At 42.0% G+C, this 15,183-nt stretch overlaps 1 protein-coding gene across 1 annotated transcript; it reads left to right on the top strand.

Annotated features, from left to right (window-relative positions):
* The first annotated feature begins 1,244 nt into the window (after nt 1-1,244).
* LOC109867752 (alpha-1,3-mannosyl-glycoprotein 4-beta-N-acetylglucosaminyltransferase C-like) lies at nt 1,245-7,039 on the top strand. Its single transcript, XM_031802177.1, has 3 exons — nt 1,245-5,338; nt 5,423-5,570; nt 5,687-7,039. Exons 1-3 carry the CDS (start codon nt 5,210-5,212, stop codon nt 6,871-6,873), a joined length of 1,464 nt encoding a protein of 487 aa, XP_031658037.1. The 5' UTR covers nt 1,245-5,209; the 3' UTR covers nt 6,874-7,039.
* Nucleotides 7,040-15,183: the final 8,144 nt, after the last annotated feature.

The following is a 15,183-nucleotide window of genomic DNA, read 5'->3' on the forward strand; positions in this document are numbered from 1 at the left end:
TAATTTATTATGAGGCAGCCATAAACAATAACTAGTAATGCTGCATACTCAAAGAAATTATTTTTAAAAATATATGAACTGCTGAAGACTCATTGGAGGTGACAGACAGCTGTTGCAAACAAGAGTTTCAATTGGACAAAGTCAGGTATTTTTTATCCCTGTTTCGTTTGCCCCATGTTTAAGAAGTGTTTTTTCAACAGAATTGGTGGAATGAATACACCCCTGATCACACGTAAACACAGATCATTTTCATAGCAGCCATGTTGTATTCCTTCTCGCCTCTATGTACTCTCCTCCTCTCACCCTTTCCCTTCTTTTGTGGACTTCAATGCACAACACATCAGCTGTACGTAACCAGGCTAAATAACCTTTCCAGGCCAAACCATGTCCTAACCGTTACACACAGGGTACATCGTTGTCCCCATATTAGCTCAAGTAATGTCCTAGTCAACATAGCTAATAGAACTGATGCGTTAGTAAACCCGCTACAATCGTGCAGTAACGTTAGTGTAAAGTCAATAAGCAGTTTAGCAGTTACACTGGCGGGCCCCGGTGGCAATACATTAATAAAACCAAAAACGTACCTTGACTTGGAAGAGTTCCAATGTTGTATTGGATAGTCTAGCTAACATAGCGTCCCTCTGTTTGAGCTGGGTGTTTGTAAGTTAAGTTAAACTGAAAGTGAAAAAAACATAATAATCTCTCCCTCTCTCTCTTTCTCTTGCTTCTACTTCATTCTTGAAGAAATCAATTTGCTGAAAACTGTTCAACTATTGTCTTTCTCTCTCTATGAGTCAACTACTCACCACATTTTTTTGCACTGCAATGCTAGCTAGCTGTAGTCTATGCTTTCAGTACTAGATTCATTCTCTGGTCCTTTGATTGGTTGGACAACATGTCAGTTCAAGCTGCAACAGCTTCGATAGGTTGAAGGACGTCCTCTGGAATTTGTCATAATTACTGTGTAAGTCTATGGAAGGGGGTTAGAACCAAGAGCCTCCTAGGTTTTGTATTGAAGTCAATGTACCAAGAGGAGGATGGAAGCTAGCTGTCCTCCGCCTACACCATGGTTCTACCCTACAGAGTGCTGTTGAGGCTACTGTAGACCTTCATTGCAAAATAATGTTTTTTTTGACGAAATGTCAATATATTTTTTATAGTTTTATCTAAAAAGGATAACTTTTTTTATTGTTTTACAATTTTAAAAAATACAAAATTCACTGAGGAGGATGGTCCTCCCATTCCTCCTCAGAGGAGCCTCCACTGGTATGTTTAGTGTTAGAGAAAATGTGGATATTATTTAAGTCTCTTTAGGTCAAAATGTTTCACAGAGCTCTAGCTTGGCTTCCTGAACTCGTTAGGAACTCGCCTCCCACCTCAGTCTATGACAAACAGAAAGTGTTTTTTTGTTTAAAATCTATGAATTATTTTAGATGAATGGCTATAAATCTCTGAATGTGCTACAATGTAACGATGGTATTCTTTGTCAGTGGCTGAGCTGTAGGAGCCAAGAGTTGATGGACAGTCGGAAGAGCGAATGAAATGGTAGGTGGGACATCCCAGCTTCAAGTGGTTTCAGATTTCACATACTACTTCACACAGGTACAGAAACAAATGACTGTCTGTGGGAACCAGGGCTTTTGCTCAATGCAAGCCATTTCGATCTACATGTCAATTGTTAAGCAAAAATGATGGTCGGAACCGGTACCAGAAAGGACACCTTATATTTAAGAGGTTTTAATTAAAGGAATCCTGTGGCTACATACATATTGGCCAGCAAATCTCAGCTGCATCTCCAGCTCCTCATAGCTGTGTGCATGTCTGATGGATATATCCATATCATTTGGAAGAAGTACCCCATCTTCCTATTTCCTCTTCTTTGTTGTTTCAATAGTCATTGCTATTGTTATTAGTGACGTTATGAATGTTTTCCCCGAGACACAATAAAACAAACTGAAATGTCCACTAACACCCATGACCAAGATAATCGATTTCTCTTTCCTCCAGCTGAGCTCTGACATCCCCACACAAACAAGAGGAGCGAAAGAGCAGGCCAGGCTCAGTGCCCATCATCACTCATCCTGAACACCAGGCAATAATCCTCCATGCATTTCCAATCTAAGACAGAATGAAACAAGGTGACAAAATGGACTCCACAGTCCGTCACAGCCCAGCAGCACTGTGCAGGGTGGGGTGGGGGGTGAGAGGACACTCAATGACACCATAACCATATTCAGCATCACTGCTATTTGGAAGGAGAGAGACGACCATTGTTTATGGACTGCTATAGCTGAGTGAATAATTGGTGTAGCTTTATGTACACCATGATCATATGTTAAATATCATATTTTAAGGCTATGGATAATAACAGGCATCACCCATTCAATAAGGGCCTCATAGATCAAGTAGCTGACTGGGTTGGTTGAAGAGATTGGTGTCACATGGTAGCTACTTCTCATTTTTACAGGGTAAATGTGACTGTAATTTGTAGTATCATTTTGTATTTTTAGTGGTGAATTTAATGAAATTGTAGGTTTAAGACCAATGAAGCTCTACTGTGGCTGGCTGGTTGCAGTTCTTCAGCCCACACTGTAACATCACATTACTGTGCTGAAGACTACACACAGTGTTGGGCATGAATATTTGAAGAGGCCGGTGCAAAGCTTGGAGAACTTTAAACTCGACTCACTGGTCCCCATGTTTGACAAGGCAACAACAAGTTGGCTGATGCAGAAACAGACTGGCGCCTAGGCTGCATGTTACCTGAATGTTGACAGCAAACAAATGAACAATAGTGTTTACCAAAATGGCTTTGATGTACAACACACCCGCTTATTAAAATGGCATCTCATTAGCCGCATTGAGCAGCCGTTTTACATAAGATTAATTGGCTTTTTTTAAAGCACTTTTTCTTCATTATCCTTCTGTGTTGCAAATGGATTGACTCGAACAGCGATGTATATTCATATTAATTTTACAGGAAGTTTGGAAATTGTTAGGAAATGAGCCAAAGGTGGACCTCGGCTGGTGTGCTGGCAGTTAGTTGTCTGTAAAGACTATATTCACCTCTTCAATAATATGTTTTTCTTTATGAGAAGAGTACGATCAATTTGTTCCTGTCAGCATACATTCATATCAGAGGCTGTTTATACTGTACATTACAGAAAATGTTCATTTGTAAATCAGACAACCCTGCAATAGCACAGCTCATATTTCTACCAATATACTGCAGGTCTGTCAGCAACACTTCCAGGTACACCAAACTCTCTCCCACTTCTGTCCTATATTGGGGAACAATATGCTCCTATTGAATAAGGCTTTTGATCCAAGCAGCTTCCAGAGTGAAAGCTCTCTGAGTATTTACCTTTAAGATCAGAAGGAAACATGAAAGGCTTTGTGGTTCCATCAGTGGCGAGCGTAACGAGGACGGGAGGAATGATTCATGTGTAAACGAGCCTCTCCCAGGCCCTTCTCTGAAGTTTGCACTTTGACCCAGATTAGCTCTCTGCCAGAGGTCCACTGGGAATGGCTGGAGATGGAGGGCCGTACAACACACTGTACAAGTGTGTGTATGTCTCAGCGCACACACATGCACACCACACATACATACATACACACACTCGCACACACACACAGTACATTACATGTATACATATGCATATCACCGATCCTCTGCCAAGTTTCACAGAGCGTGCGAGACCTGGAGAGGCCTACAAGCCACAGTGTCTCGTAACCACTGTGACATTTGGTGGAGGATCGGTGATGATCTGGGGGTGCTTCAGCAAGGCTGGAATCGGGCAGATTTGTCTTTGTGAAGGACGCATGAATCAAGCCACGTACAAGGTTGTCCTGGAAGAAAACTTGCTTCCTTCTGCTCTGACAATGTTCCCCAACTCTGAGGATTGGTTTCTCCAGCAGGACAATGCTCCATGCCAAATAACCAGGTCAATCAAGGTGTGAATGGAGGACCACCAGATCAAGACCCTGTCATGGCCAGCCCAATCTCCAGACCTGAACCCCATTGAAAACCTCTGGAATGTGATCAAGAGGAAGATGGATGGTCACAAGCCATCAGACAAAGCCCAGCTGCTTGAATGTTTGAGCCAGCAGTGGCATAAAGTCACCCAACATCAATGTGAAAGACTGGTGGAGGGCATACCAAGACGCATGAAAGCTGTGATTGAAAATCAGGGTTATTCCACCAAATGTTGATTTCTAAACTCTTCTTAAGTTAAAACATGAGTATTTTGTTGTTTAAAAATAAATATGAACTTATTTTATTTGCATTATTCTAGTTCTGACATCACTGCATATTTGTTTTATTATTTTGACCAGTTGTCATTTTCTGCAAATAAATGCTCTAAATGACAATATTTTTATTTGGAATTTGGAAGAAATGTTGTCAGTAGTTTATAGAATAAAACAATGGCAGCAGCATACAACCCTGCATACCACTGCTGGCTTGCTTCTGAAGCTAAGCAGAGTTGGTCCTGGTCAGTTCCTGTATGGGAAACCAGATGCTGCTGGAAGTGGTGTTGGAGGGCCTGAGGTCATTATAGATCCTATGGCACTTATCGTAAGAGTAGGGGTGTTAACCCTGGTGTCCTGAATAAATTCCCAATCTGGTCCTCAAACCATCACGGTCACCTAATAATCCCTAGTTTACAATTGGCTCATTCATCCCCCTCCTCTCTCCTGTAACTATTCCCCAGGTTGTTGCTGTAAATGAAAACGTGTTCTCAGTCAACTTACCTGGTAAAATAACGAATAAATAAATCTGTTCATTTTACCCAAACACATACCTATAAACAGTAAAACCAGAGAAACTGATCATTTTGCAGTGGTCTCTTAATTTTTTCCAGAGCTGTACATACCTTACATATGCATACATGCACTGCTGAATTCGAACAAGCACAAAAAACACACTGTACAGGCAGTTCTGTGTACGCACTCACATAGACATACTGTACATTCAACAAAACTGGATTGACTTTGGGGGATGTAGATCAATATCACCTACCAGACAGTCTACAGACAGTCTTTTGCGAATGAAAACTACCAATTTGTTCAAACAACTTGCTTTAGGGGGATGAAATAAAAATCTTCCAGTGAGCTCTACAGGAAATCTGTGCGCATCAATGATATCCTTTAACTGATTAGGCTCTGTATTAATGCTGTTATTTCTCTTCCACCAGTGACTGTCACCATCATGAGGCTGGTGTGGAAGTCCCTGGACAAGATGAGGTGTTTCCGTAAACGCTCCACCATCCCCTTTCTGGGGGTCTTGATCACCTGTCTCCTCTTCCTCAACCTGTACATGGAGGATGGATACATGATGGTAGGCTGTCTCTGGATCTTCTTTCCTATGATGTCATATTTGTATTTTACATTTTGAGTAACAATGCTGTCGTTGTTTTTTTAGGAGGTGGGTAAAAGACCTCTGAGAGAGACATCAATGCATCCTTCAAACACTGAGAGATATGTTCACACCTTCAGAGACCTCACTAATTTCTCTGGAACCATAAACGTCACATATCGTTACCTCGCTGGGACCCCACTGCCCCGAAAGAGTAAATGTACCTTTTAAATATACCTGTAGATACACATGTATTTCATCCTGAAAGTCATTGATTTGTCTTTTTTATTATTATTATTTATATAGTCATATCAATGTTTGTGTTTACAGAATATCTAACCATTGGATTGTCATCCGTGAAAAGAAAAAGAGGAAATTACCTCATGGAGACGATCAAATCTATTTTTGACCAGTCCAGTTATGAGGAGCTGAAAGAGATTGTGGTGGTGGTTCACCTGGCAGACTTTGACCTGGCCTGGTGTGAAAACCTGGTGCAGGACATCTCCAGGAAGTTTGCCCACCACATCATCGCTGGGCATCTCCTGGTGATCCATGCCCCTGAGGAGTACTATCCATCACTGGATGGGCTAAAAAGGAACTACAATGACCCAGAGGACAGGGTACGATTCCGCTCCAAGCAGAACGTGGACTATGCCTTTCTCCTCAACTTCTGCACCAACCTCTCTGATTTCTACATGATGCTGGAGGATGATGTACGCTGCTCACTGAACTTTCTGACATCCCTGAAGAAGGTGGTCACCTCCAGGGAAGGCTCCTACTGGGTGATGCTGGAGTTCTCCAAGCTTGGCTACATAGGGAAGCTCTACCACTCAAGAGACCTGCCACGCCTGGCCCACTTCTTGCTTATGTTCTACCAGGAGATGCCCTGTGACTGGCTCCTCATTCACTTCCGGGACCTGCTTGCCCAGAAAGACGTGATCCGCTTCAAGCCCTCCTTGTTCCAGCACATGGGCTACTACTCCTCATATAAAGGGGCAGAGAACAAGTTGAAGGATGATGACTTTGAAGAAGACTCCATTGATATCCCTGACAACCCTCCTGCTAGCCTGCACACAAACATTCATGTATTTGAAAACTATTACGCCACCAAGGCTTATAGCAGTGTGGACGAATACTTTTGGGGGAAACACCCCTCTACCGGAGACTTCTTTGTCATTATCTTACATGAACCAACTCAAATCAGCAAGATAAAAATTGTGACAGGAACGGACGATCGTCAGAACGATATCCTGCACCATGGAGCTCTGGAAGTAGGAGAGAAGCTTGTGGGGACAAAGAGAGGAAGGCAGTGTTCTTCCTATATCACGTTAGGGGAGTTTAAATATGGCAACATTGAGGTTCAAGACGTGGACCGCAAGATTGCCTTTGACATTGAGTGTGTTCGTATTGTGGCGACTGCCAGTCAGAAAGAATGGCTGATCATTAGGACTATAAGTCTGTGGACGGCACAACCTCCCAGTCAATGGTACACGGAGGGACCATACCGTTTAGACTAAAGTTTTATATTCACGGTCCTATTCATTTATATTGATTATATGTTGGAGGCTCTATGGTTTCTTTTATTATCCGTTATATTTGACATACAGTAAATATTTGAGGATTTGAACGTTAATTGGGTTCAACGTTGTATTTTTGTTATAAAATAAAATGCAGACAAATGGGTTTCCGTTTCTAAAAGAGCACTTAACAAAGTTAGTGATTTTCACAGTTTTACAGAAAATACCATCTCTATCATAACAAACTGCTCATAAACCAGTTAATATCTCATTTGCAGAGGAATGACCTGTGATTGCCTTTTCTTTATATGTTTTCTCAATAGCAGATGTATAGCAGCCATGTATTTAATGTTGCAGCAATTATACTGACACAAGTGTGTTTTAAGATTCCTGTGTTATTTCATTGTCAAGTGGAGAACAAAACACTTGTTTTTTCCCATCTTCAGAGGAGCTGTGATACAGTCCAAACCACTCTGAGGAATAAGGTAGAGCTTTCTACACATACAGTATTGACTTATATGTGAATTGGGTGATGTGTGGCCCTCTTTTCCTGGAATTACAATAAACATTTTCTAAAAAAAAAAAAAAAACAACAACAACAACTTAGTGAAGCTCTTGAGCATTGGTTGATCACAGTGGAATAGCTGGAATGGAATAAACGGAACAGAGTCAAATGTGTGGTTTCCATATATTTGATGTATTTGATACAATTTAATTTATTCCATTCCAGCCATTACAATGAGCATGTCCTCCTATAGCTCCTCCCACCAGCCTCCACTGGTTGAACATCTCTTTGAAGAACTGCATCATTTGTGGGGTATTGTGTTCTACTTAGACCAAGAGAGGAGAGTAGTGCCCCCTACTGGTTCTTCAAAACCCCTTCTAGCAGTACAGTATTTGGCCAGAGAGGAGTAGATGGAGCAAGAGGCCCAACTCCCCCCTCACTTCCTTTCCGCCTGTGCCTTGGTACTTTAATTGCTGGTAGTTGTTCATGTTGGTAGTTGACCAGCAGGCATGCCACTGTGAACAGTTGAATGATTATATCTGACAGGTACATCACTGTCTCAAAGAGCTTGTGGTCTTTGACTCTACGCATTGTCCTCTCTACCGGTCCCCTCAGTTTTGCAATGATCTGTGTCTCATCCGGCAGGTAGCCAGTAACCGGAAGGTTGCTAGACCGAGTCCCTGAGCTGACAAGGTAAAAATCTGTCTTTCTGCCCCTGAGCAAGGCAGTACCTGGGTGCCGAAGACATGGATGTCGATTAAGGCAGCCCCCCGCACCTCTCTGATTCAGAGGGGTTGGGTAAATGCGGAAGACACATTTCAGTTGAATACATTCAGTTGGACAACTGACTAGGTATCCCCTTACCCTTTCATCATCCATCACATTGCGCCCTGCTGGCATCTGTGTGCCCTTTGACCAGGAAGTTGGCCGTTGGAACTTAAAAGGTCGTCCACACCGAGGCCCTTATCCACCATAATGGCCGCGTCTGTAGTGAGTAGGGGAACGATGCCACACTGCAGGAATATCTCCTAAACACTTACAGCTCCAGGATAGAGTGCAGATACAGACGTGACTGCGCCATGTAGTCCCACCATTACCTTGAAGGTGGAGACAGACTGTACAGCTGTGTCATGACGTTGCCTCTTTGGGTGTGGCGAGCCCCATTCCCCTCTCCCTACCTCCCCCTTTCCTCCTTCAACTAGGCTGCTGTGGCCAGAGAGACATCGTAAATTCCTGAGGATCTCCTCATGGACACACAGTATAGAGAGAGTACATTTTCATAGAGAACAAAGGAATTCCTTCCACCTCACAGAACTTGATGTAGGAACAAATGTCATGTTCCGGAGAAAGTATAAAAGATCGGTGAAGAATCCAGCTACGAACTGGTCCGTTTGTTACAACTTGGGGAAGCTCATGGGAGACGGTGTGGCCACATTACCATAACGCTGTTTATATAATAGCCTCAGATATGAGGTTTACATCTAATTGTTGTATAAGATGAATGAGTGAGTATGATACTGTTTACACAATTTTACAATGTGATTTTGGACTGTTTAATGAAGGAAAACTCAAAAAGGGAATTTGAGTTAACTAAATCAGAGGACCGCCTCTGAGCCCAGTTAGGGTCAGGCATCTTGGGACAGCCCCTTTCTGCTGAATAATTCTGAATAAAACCCAACTTTGAGAAATTAGCACCAGACCATGTTTTTATCCATTAGGAGGGGACAAAGGTTGTAGACCATTGCTGAATCTTTTAACCATACCATGTGGTTAAACTCTTAGACTATCGATACCGACAGAATAAGAACAAGTCTTTGATATTAATTACTAGTCTGCAGCTAGGATTTCGGTATCATTGAACACGAAGAACGACAACCGCCGAAACATTCATTCTATAACAAATGAATGAATGTCACTCTGAACTATCCCCTCTAACTAAGACAGAGAGAGAGAGAGAGAGAGAGAGAAAAAGAGAGAGAGGACGAAACTCTCCAAAAGAAACAAACTTTTCACCACAGCGATCAAGACGACACACTGAGTGTAAATATATATATTGATTGCAATTGTTCCCGAATGAGTGAGCGTTCATGTGCAAAGGATTAGCATTTCAATTGTTATAATTATTAACTCTGTAGTGACTTCTTAGTCGACCCCCACTTCCCTTTGGTCTAGCAAGCCGCCATGCCGGTTTAGCCCACTAGGGCACATTCTCCTATCATTTCTTGTAACCATATTTACGGTTTGTTTATGCATTTCTGTGAATTACTTAGTTAGTAATAAATAAATGATTTAAGACAATTGATGTATGGATGACTCATAGTGAAGACTGGGTTCGTGCAGATAACCAACAATTTGCGACTTTTGGAATGAGACTAACGTGAGGTAAAGTAAATAATTCATTAATTCGAAGACTAATTGATCAGATAAAATATCTGAAAAGTTATTTTAGGAAATGATAACTATGTAATCTGAATATTTTTCCTTGGTGCCCCGACTTCCTAGTTAATTACATTTACATGATTAATCAGTAATACTAATTACAGAGAATCTTTGATAAAAACTATAAGTCTTCAATTTAATGATAGTAAAGACACGACAGCTGATAGGAGGATGGTGAGTGGCAGCGGAGCTCTGTAAAGTCTACCAGAACCGTTATGTCTGCATAGTTCTTGAACTCCAGGGGCAGGTGGGCCCTGACACTCCCTGCTGACATCCAGATGGAGACAGAGCCAAGCAGGCAGTACAAGATGTTGGCCCAAAAGTGATGATGCGGCTCACAGTGGACTGTCAGACGCTGTAGCGATTGGCCAGGTCCCTCTGCTTCAGGCCCAGTGCAAGGCGAGTCATGAACAGGAAACACTCATCCATCTGTGGCAGGGCCTATTGAACACAAAGCAAAACATATTGGTCATCAAATAGATTGTCCTTCATTTACATAACTCTTGAAATCAATAGTAATAAACATTATGTTTATCATAAGCAGAAATATTGCTTAATTGTTGGGAAAATAGGTTAAATGGCAGCATTACTTCCTCAAGACTTCCTGATTAGGCTCTATGATCTCCTGGATCATTAAAAGCCTGAAAACACTTGCCTCATTAGTAGTACCATTGTTTGTGTGTGTACTATCATGCCAACTCCTTGTCACTCATTATCGTGACAAATAATGTTTGGCTTGACAATGACAGCAATGGAGTCATGGAATCATCTTACAATACTGTACTATACTTAAGTAAGTAGTCACTTACAGATTTTCTTCCAGGAAGGCTAGCCGTAGCTGTTTTAGCTTTGTTGACTCAGACCATCTTTGTTGTTGCTGCCGCCGGTTCAGTCAAATGCCAGAAGGTAATCAGGTGCTTGTGGCTTGCAAATCTTCAGATTATGACTGATATAAAGGCAGATATGTACAATTGTGTCTGTCTAGTTAAATATAGTTGGATACGGTAGTTAAGATATACTAAAAAGTGCTTTTCAATGTCAGTTTTATCCCAGCATGTTCAGGGACACTGGAAACTCTTTGGAACGCCCCAACTGCTTTCTTCTGGAAAATGTGAAGTCCAAGATGGACAAAGGGGGTGCTGTTGGGGCTGTGTTTCTGGACCTAAGGAAGGCTTTTGATACTGTTAACCATGAGATTCTCATCACAAAATTGTCCAAGTTCAACTTTTCCCCTGATGCCTTGAGATGGATGAAATCATCCCTTGAAGACAGAACTCAGTGTGTCAGAGTGAGCAATGAGCTGTCGCCCACTCGTAACTATGATGTGGGCGTGCCCCAAGGGTCAATACTGGGGCCCCTCCTGTTCAGCCTGTACATTAATGATCTGCCTTCTGTCTGTACTGGGTCTGAAGTTCAAATGTATGCAGATGATACAGTGATATATGTGCATGCAAAGAGCAAACAACAAGCTGCACAAGAACTCACTACTGTAATGGTCCAGGTTACAAAGTGGCTCAGTGACTCGTGTTTGCATCTCAATGTGAAAAAAACTGTTTGCATGTTCTTCACAAAGAGGGCAACAGATGCTACTGAGCCAGATGTCTATGTGTCAGGGGAGAAGCTCCAGGTGGTATCCGATTTTAAGTACCTTGGCATCATACTTGATTCCAACCTCTCTTTTAAAAAGCATGTGAAAAAGGTCATTCAAATAACCAAATTCAACCTAGCTAATTTCCGATTTATACGAAATTGTTTGACTACAGAGGTAGCAAAACTGTACTTCAAATCTATGATACTCCCCCACTTAACATACTGCTTGACTAGTTGGGCCCAAGCTTGCTGTACAACATTAAAACCTATTCAGTCTGTCTACAAACAGGCTCTCAAAGTGCTTGATAAGAAGCCCAATAGCCATCATCATTGTCACATCCTTAGAAAGCATGAGCTCTTGAGTTGGGAAAATCTTGTGCAATACACCGACGCATGTCTTGTATTCAAGATCCATAATGGCCTGGCTCCCCCTCCACTCAATATTTTTGTTAAACAGAAAACCCAGACATATGGCAGCAGATCCACAAGGTCTGCCATGAGAGGTAACTGTATAGTTCCCCTAAGGAAAAGCACCTTTAGTAAATCTGCATTCTCTGTGAGAGCTTCCCATGTCTGGAATACACTGCCATCAGACACACATAACTGCACCACATATCACACTTTCACAAAATGCTTGAAGACATGGCTAAAGGTCAATCTGATTTGTGAACATGGTCCCTAGCTGTGTGTTGCCGCTCTCCATGTTGTCTGTTGTCTGTAGCTTGTGAGGTGTGGAAACACTTTGTTGCTTTTATGAATTTTGACTTGCTGCTTTTTGTTCTATGCTGCTCTGTCTGTATGCTACGTCTTGCTTGTCCTATGTTGCTCTGTCTGTATGCTATGTCTTGCTTGTCCTATGTTGCTATTGTCTATATTGTAATTGTTTTTAATAACCTGCCCAGGGACTGCGGTTGAAAATTAGCCGGCTGGCTAAAACCGGCACTTTTACTGAAACGTTGATTAATGTGCACTGTCCCTGTAAAAATAAAAAATAAACTCAAACTCAAACTCAAGGGTCCTTGGATGAAAATCATGTCATCTGGACAAAAACATTTTAAAATGTTTTGTTGTTGTGTTACAGCCTGAATTTAAAATGGATTAAATTGTCAAAGTGGAATAATAATAATGTTTTTATAAATGTTTACAAAATTATAAAAAATAAAAAGCTGAAATGTCTTGAGTCAATTTCCACCCCTTTGTTATGGCAATCCTAACCAAGTTCAGGAGTAAAAATGTGCTTAACAAGTCACATAATAAGTTGCATGGAGTCACTCAGTGTTCAATAATAGTGTTTAACATGATTTTTGAATGACTACCTCACCTCTGTACACAACACATACAATTATGGTCCCTCAGTCAAATAGTTAATTTCAAACACCGATTCAACCACAATGACGAGAGAGGTTTTCCGATACCTCGCAATTTTTTTAACAAAAAAAGTATAATTTAACTAGGCAAGTCAGTTAAGAACAAATTATTATATACAATGATGGCCTACCCCGGCCAAACTCTGACCCGGTTAACACTGGGCCAATTGTGCATCGCCCTAAGGGACTCCCAATCACGGCCGGTTGTGATACAGCCTGGACTCAAACCAGGGTCTGTAGTGATGTCTCTTGCACTGAAATGCAGTGCCTTAGACCGCTGCGCCAGTTGGAAGCCCAACCGTATGTTCTCAACGGACCCAGCAAATCTCTGCAGACCAAAGCAGTGTTGTGCTGCTAGATTCTTCAACTTCTACTGCAGTTCCTCTATCTCTAAGAAATTGGTCCTCGATCTTCATCAGGCCCATATCCAGGGCTGCAGGCTCAGTGACTGCACATTACTGAATGTGAGTATCCTCCTGCTTCACATCGACTGCAAGGGGAGTGGAAGTAGGTCTAGGGGAAGGGGGTCTCTCTACCCTTTCTCACACAGGTCTCTGTTTGGCCGGGATGATATCATTCCAATGGAACAAGGTAGGAAGCCTTTGAGGCGTCTGCATCCTCCTCTGCAAAGTTGCTCTCAACAATGAGCGCTGCATACTTTATGGTGTTTAATGAACTTTTATTTTTATGAGACATATTTTCCTGACTTCATCCACAGGAAGTGTGAAAACGAACAGTGGAGTTGTACCAATGATGTGCATAAACCCTGGATGACTGATAGGGGGCACTGTATTGAAGCCACCTCACAGCCATCTTGGCACTTCTCCTCAGTTGTAAAAAAAGATTTTGGAAGCAATAGTGATTCATTTTTTTATGCATACATTTGTTTTTGACAAATGAATTATATTACAGACACCTTGATGCATACTTTTAAATTACACCATATATACACAAAAGTATGTGGATACTACAAATTAGTGGATTTGGCTATTTCAGCCACACCAAAAGTATGTGTACACCTGCTCGTCGAACATCATTTCCAAAATCATGGGCATTAATATAGAGTTGCTGAAATAGCTGACTCCACTAATTTGTAGATGTTGGAACATTGCTGCGGGTACTTGCTTCCATTCAGCCAAAAGAGCATTAGTGAGGTCGGGCACTGATGTTGGGCGATTGCGCCTGGCTCTCAGTCGGTGTTCCAATTCATCCCAAAGGTGTTCGATGGAGTTGAGGTCAGGGCTCTGTGCAAGCCAGTCAAGTTCTTCCACGCCGATCTCAACAAACCATTTCTGTATGGACCTCGCTTTGTGCACGGAAGCATTGAAATGCTAAAACAGGAACGGGCCTTCCCAAAACTGTTGCCACAATGTTGGAAGCACAGAATCGTCCAGAGAATGTAATTGTATGCTGTAGCTTTAAGATGTCCCTTCACTGGAAATAAGAGGCCTAGACAGAGCCATGAAAAACAGCTCCAGACCATTATTCCTCCCCCACCAAACTTTATAGTTGGCACAATGCATTGGGGCAGGTAGCATTCTCGGGAATCCACCAAACCCAGATTCATCCGTCAGACTGCCAAATGGTGAAGCGTGATTCATCATGCCAGAGAACGTGAGAGTCCACTGGCGGCGAGCTTTACACCACTCCAGCCGGTGCTTTGCATTGCACATGGTGATCTTAGGCTTGTGTACAGCAGCTCAGCCATGGAAACCAATTTCATGTCGCTCCCGACAAACAGTTCTTGTGCTGACATTGCTTCCAGAGGCAGTTTGAAACTCTGTAGGGGGTTTTGCAACTTCTCACAAAACGTCTCAAAGTTCATTTAAAAAAGGCAGACAACTTGGAGATAAAGAATAACAAAATATATTTATTAACTGAAGTAAACTAAATACAATTAACAATGGTGTGTGTAATCAGTAGTGTCAGTGAGTGGTTGCATGCATAAATGTGATAATGAGGGGTGTTAAGGTGCCAAAGCAAACAAACGGCCACAACCAAAATCTAACAGTGTGTCTGCATGGAGTCACCTCAATGCCACTCAGTAAGCAATGGACCTGATCGGACAGCTCAGAGCTTCTGCTCTTTTCTGTCCATAAGAAACAAATGGATTGGTGGAAGAGACAGGGCAGGCCAGGAACAAGGAAGGAGGGTGTGGTCAAGCAAAGCATCCCCCGAGGCTAGATGCTCTAAGGTTTTTATCAGAACGGGCGTAGATTCGTTTCGCCTTTTTCTTTTCCCGACATGTGTTTGTGGTGTTTAATAGAAAATAATAAAATTAAAATAAAAAATGTCATTAAAATTATAGATCACAACTGTGCAGGGGGAGACACTTTCATACACACACAATTGATTGTATTTTTTCTCCTTTCTCCCCTTTCCTCTCTTCTAGGTCAGTTTCAGCATTAT

This window comes from Oncorhynchus kisutch, linkage group LG22 (genome assembly GCF_002021735.2).
Source record: "Oncorhynchus kisutch isolate 150728-3 linkage group LG22, Okis_V2, whole genome shotgun sequence".
Classification (NCBI taxonomy): domain Eukaryota; kingdom Metazoa; phylum Chordata; class Actinopteri; order Salmoniformes; family Salmonidae; genus Oncorhynchus; species Oncorhynchus kisutch.

What these genes read in the sequence shown, in the direction of transcription:
- LOC109867752 (XM_031802177.1), top strand. Translation starts at nt 5,210, where the DNA reads ATGAGGCTGGTGTGGAAGTCCCTGGACAAGATGAGGTGTTTCCGTAAA. An exon ending in TGGAGGATGGATACATGATG is followed by an intron (nt 5,339 to 5,422) that starts GTAGGCTGTCTC and finishes TTGTTTTTTTAG; the next exon opens with GAGGTGGGTAAAAGACCTCT. An exon ending in GACCCCACTGCCCCGAAAGA is followed by an intron (nt 5,571 to 5,686) that starts GTAAATGTACCT and finishes TTGTGTTTACAG; the next exon opens with AATATCTAACCATTGGATTG.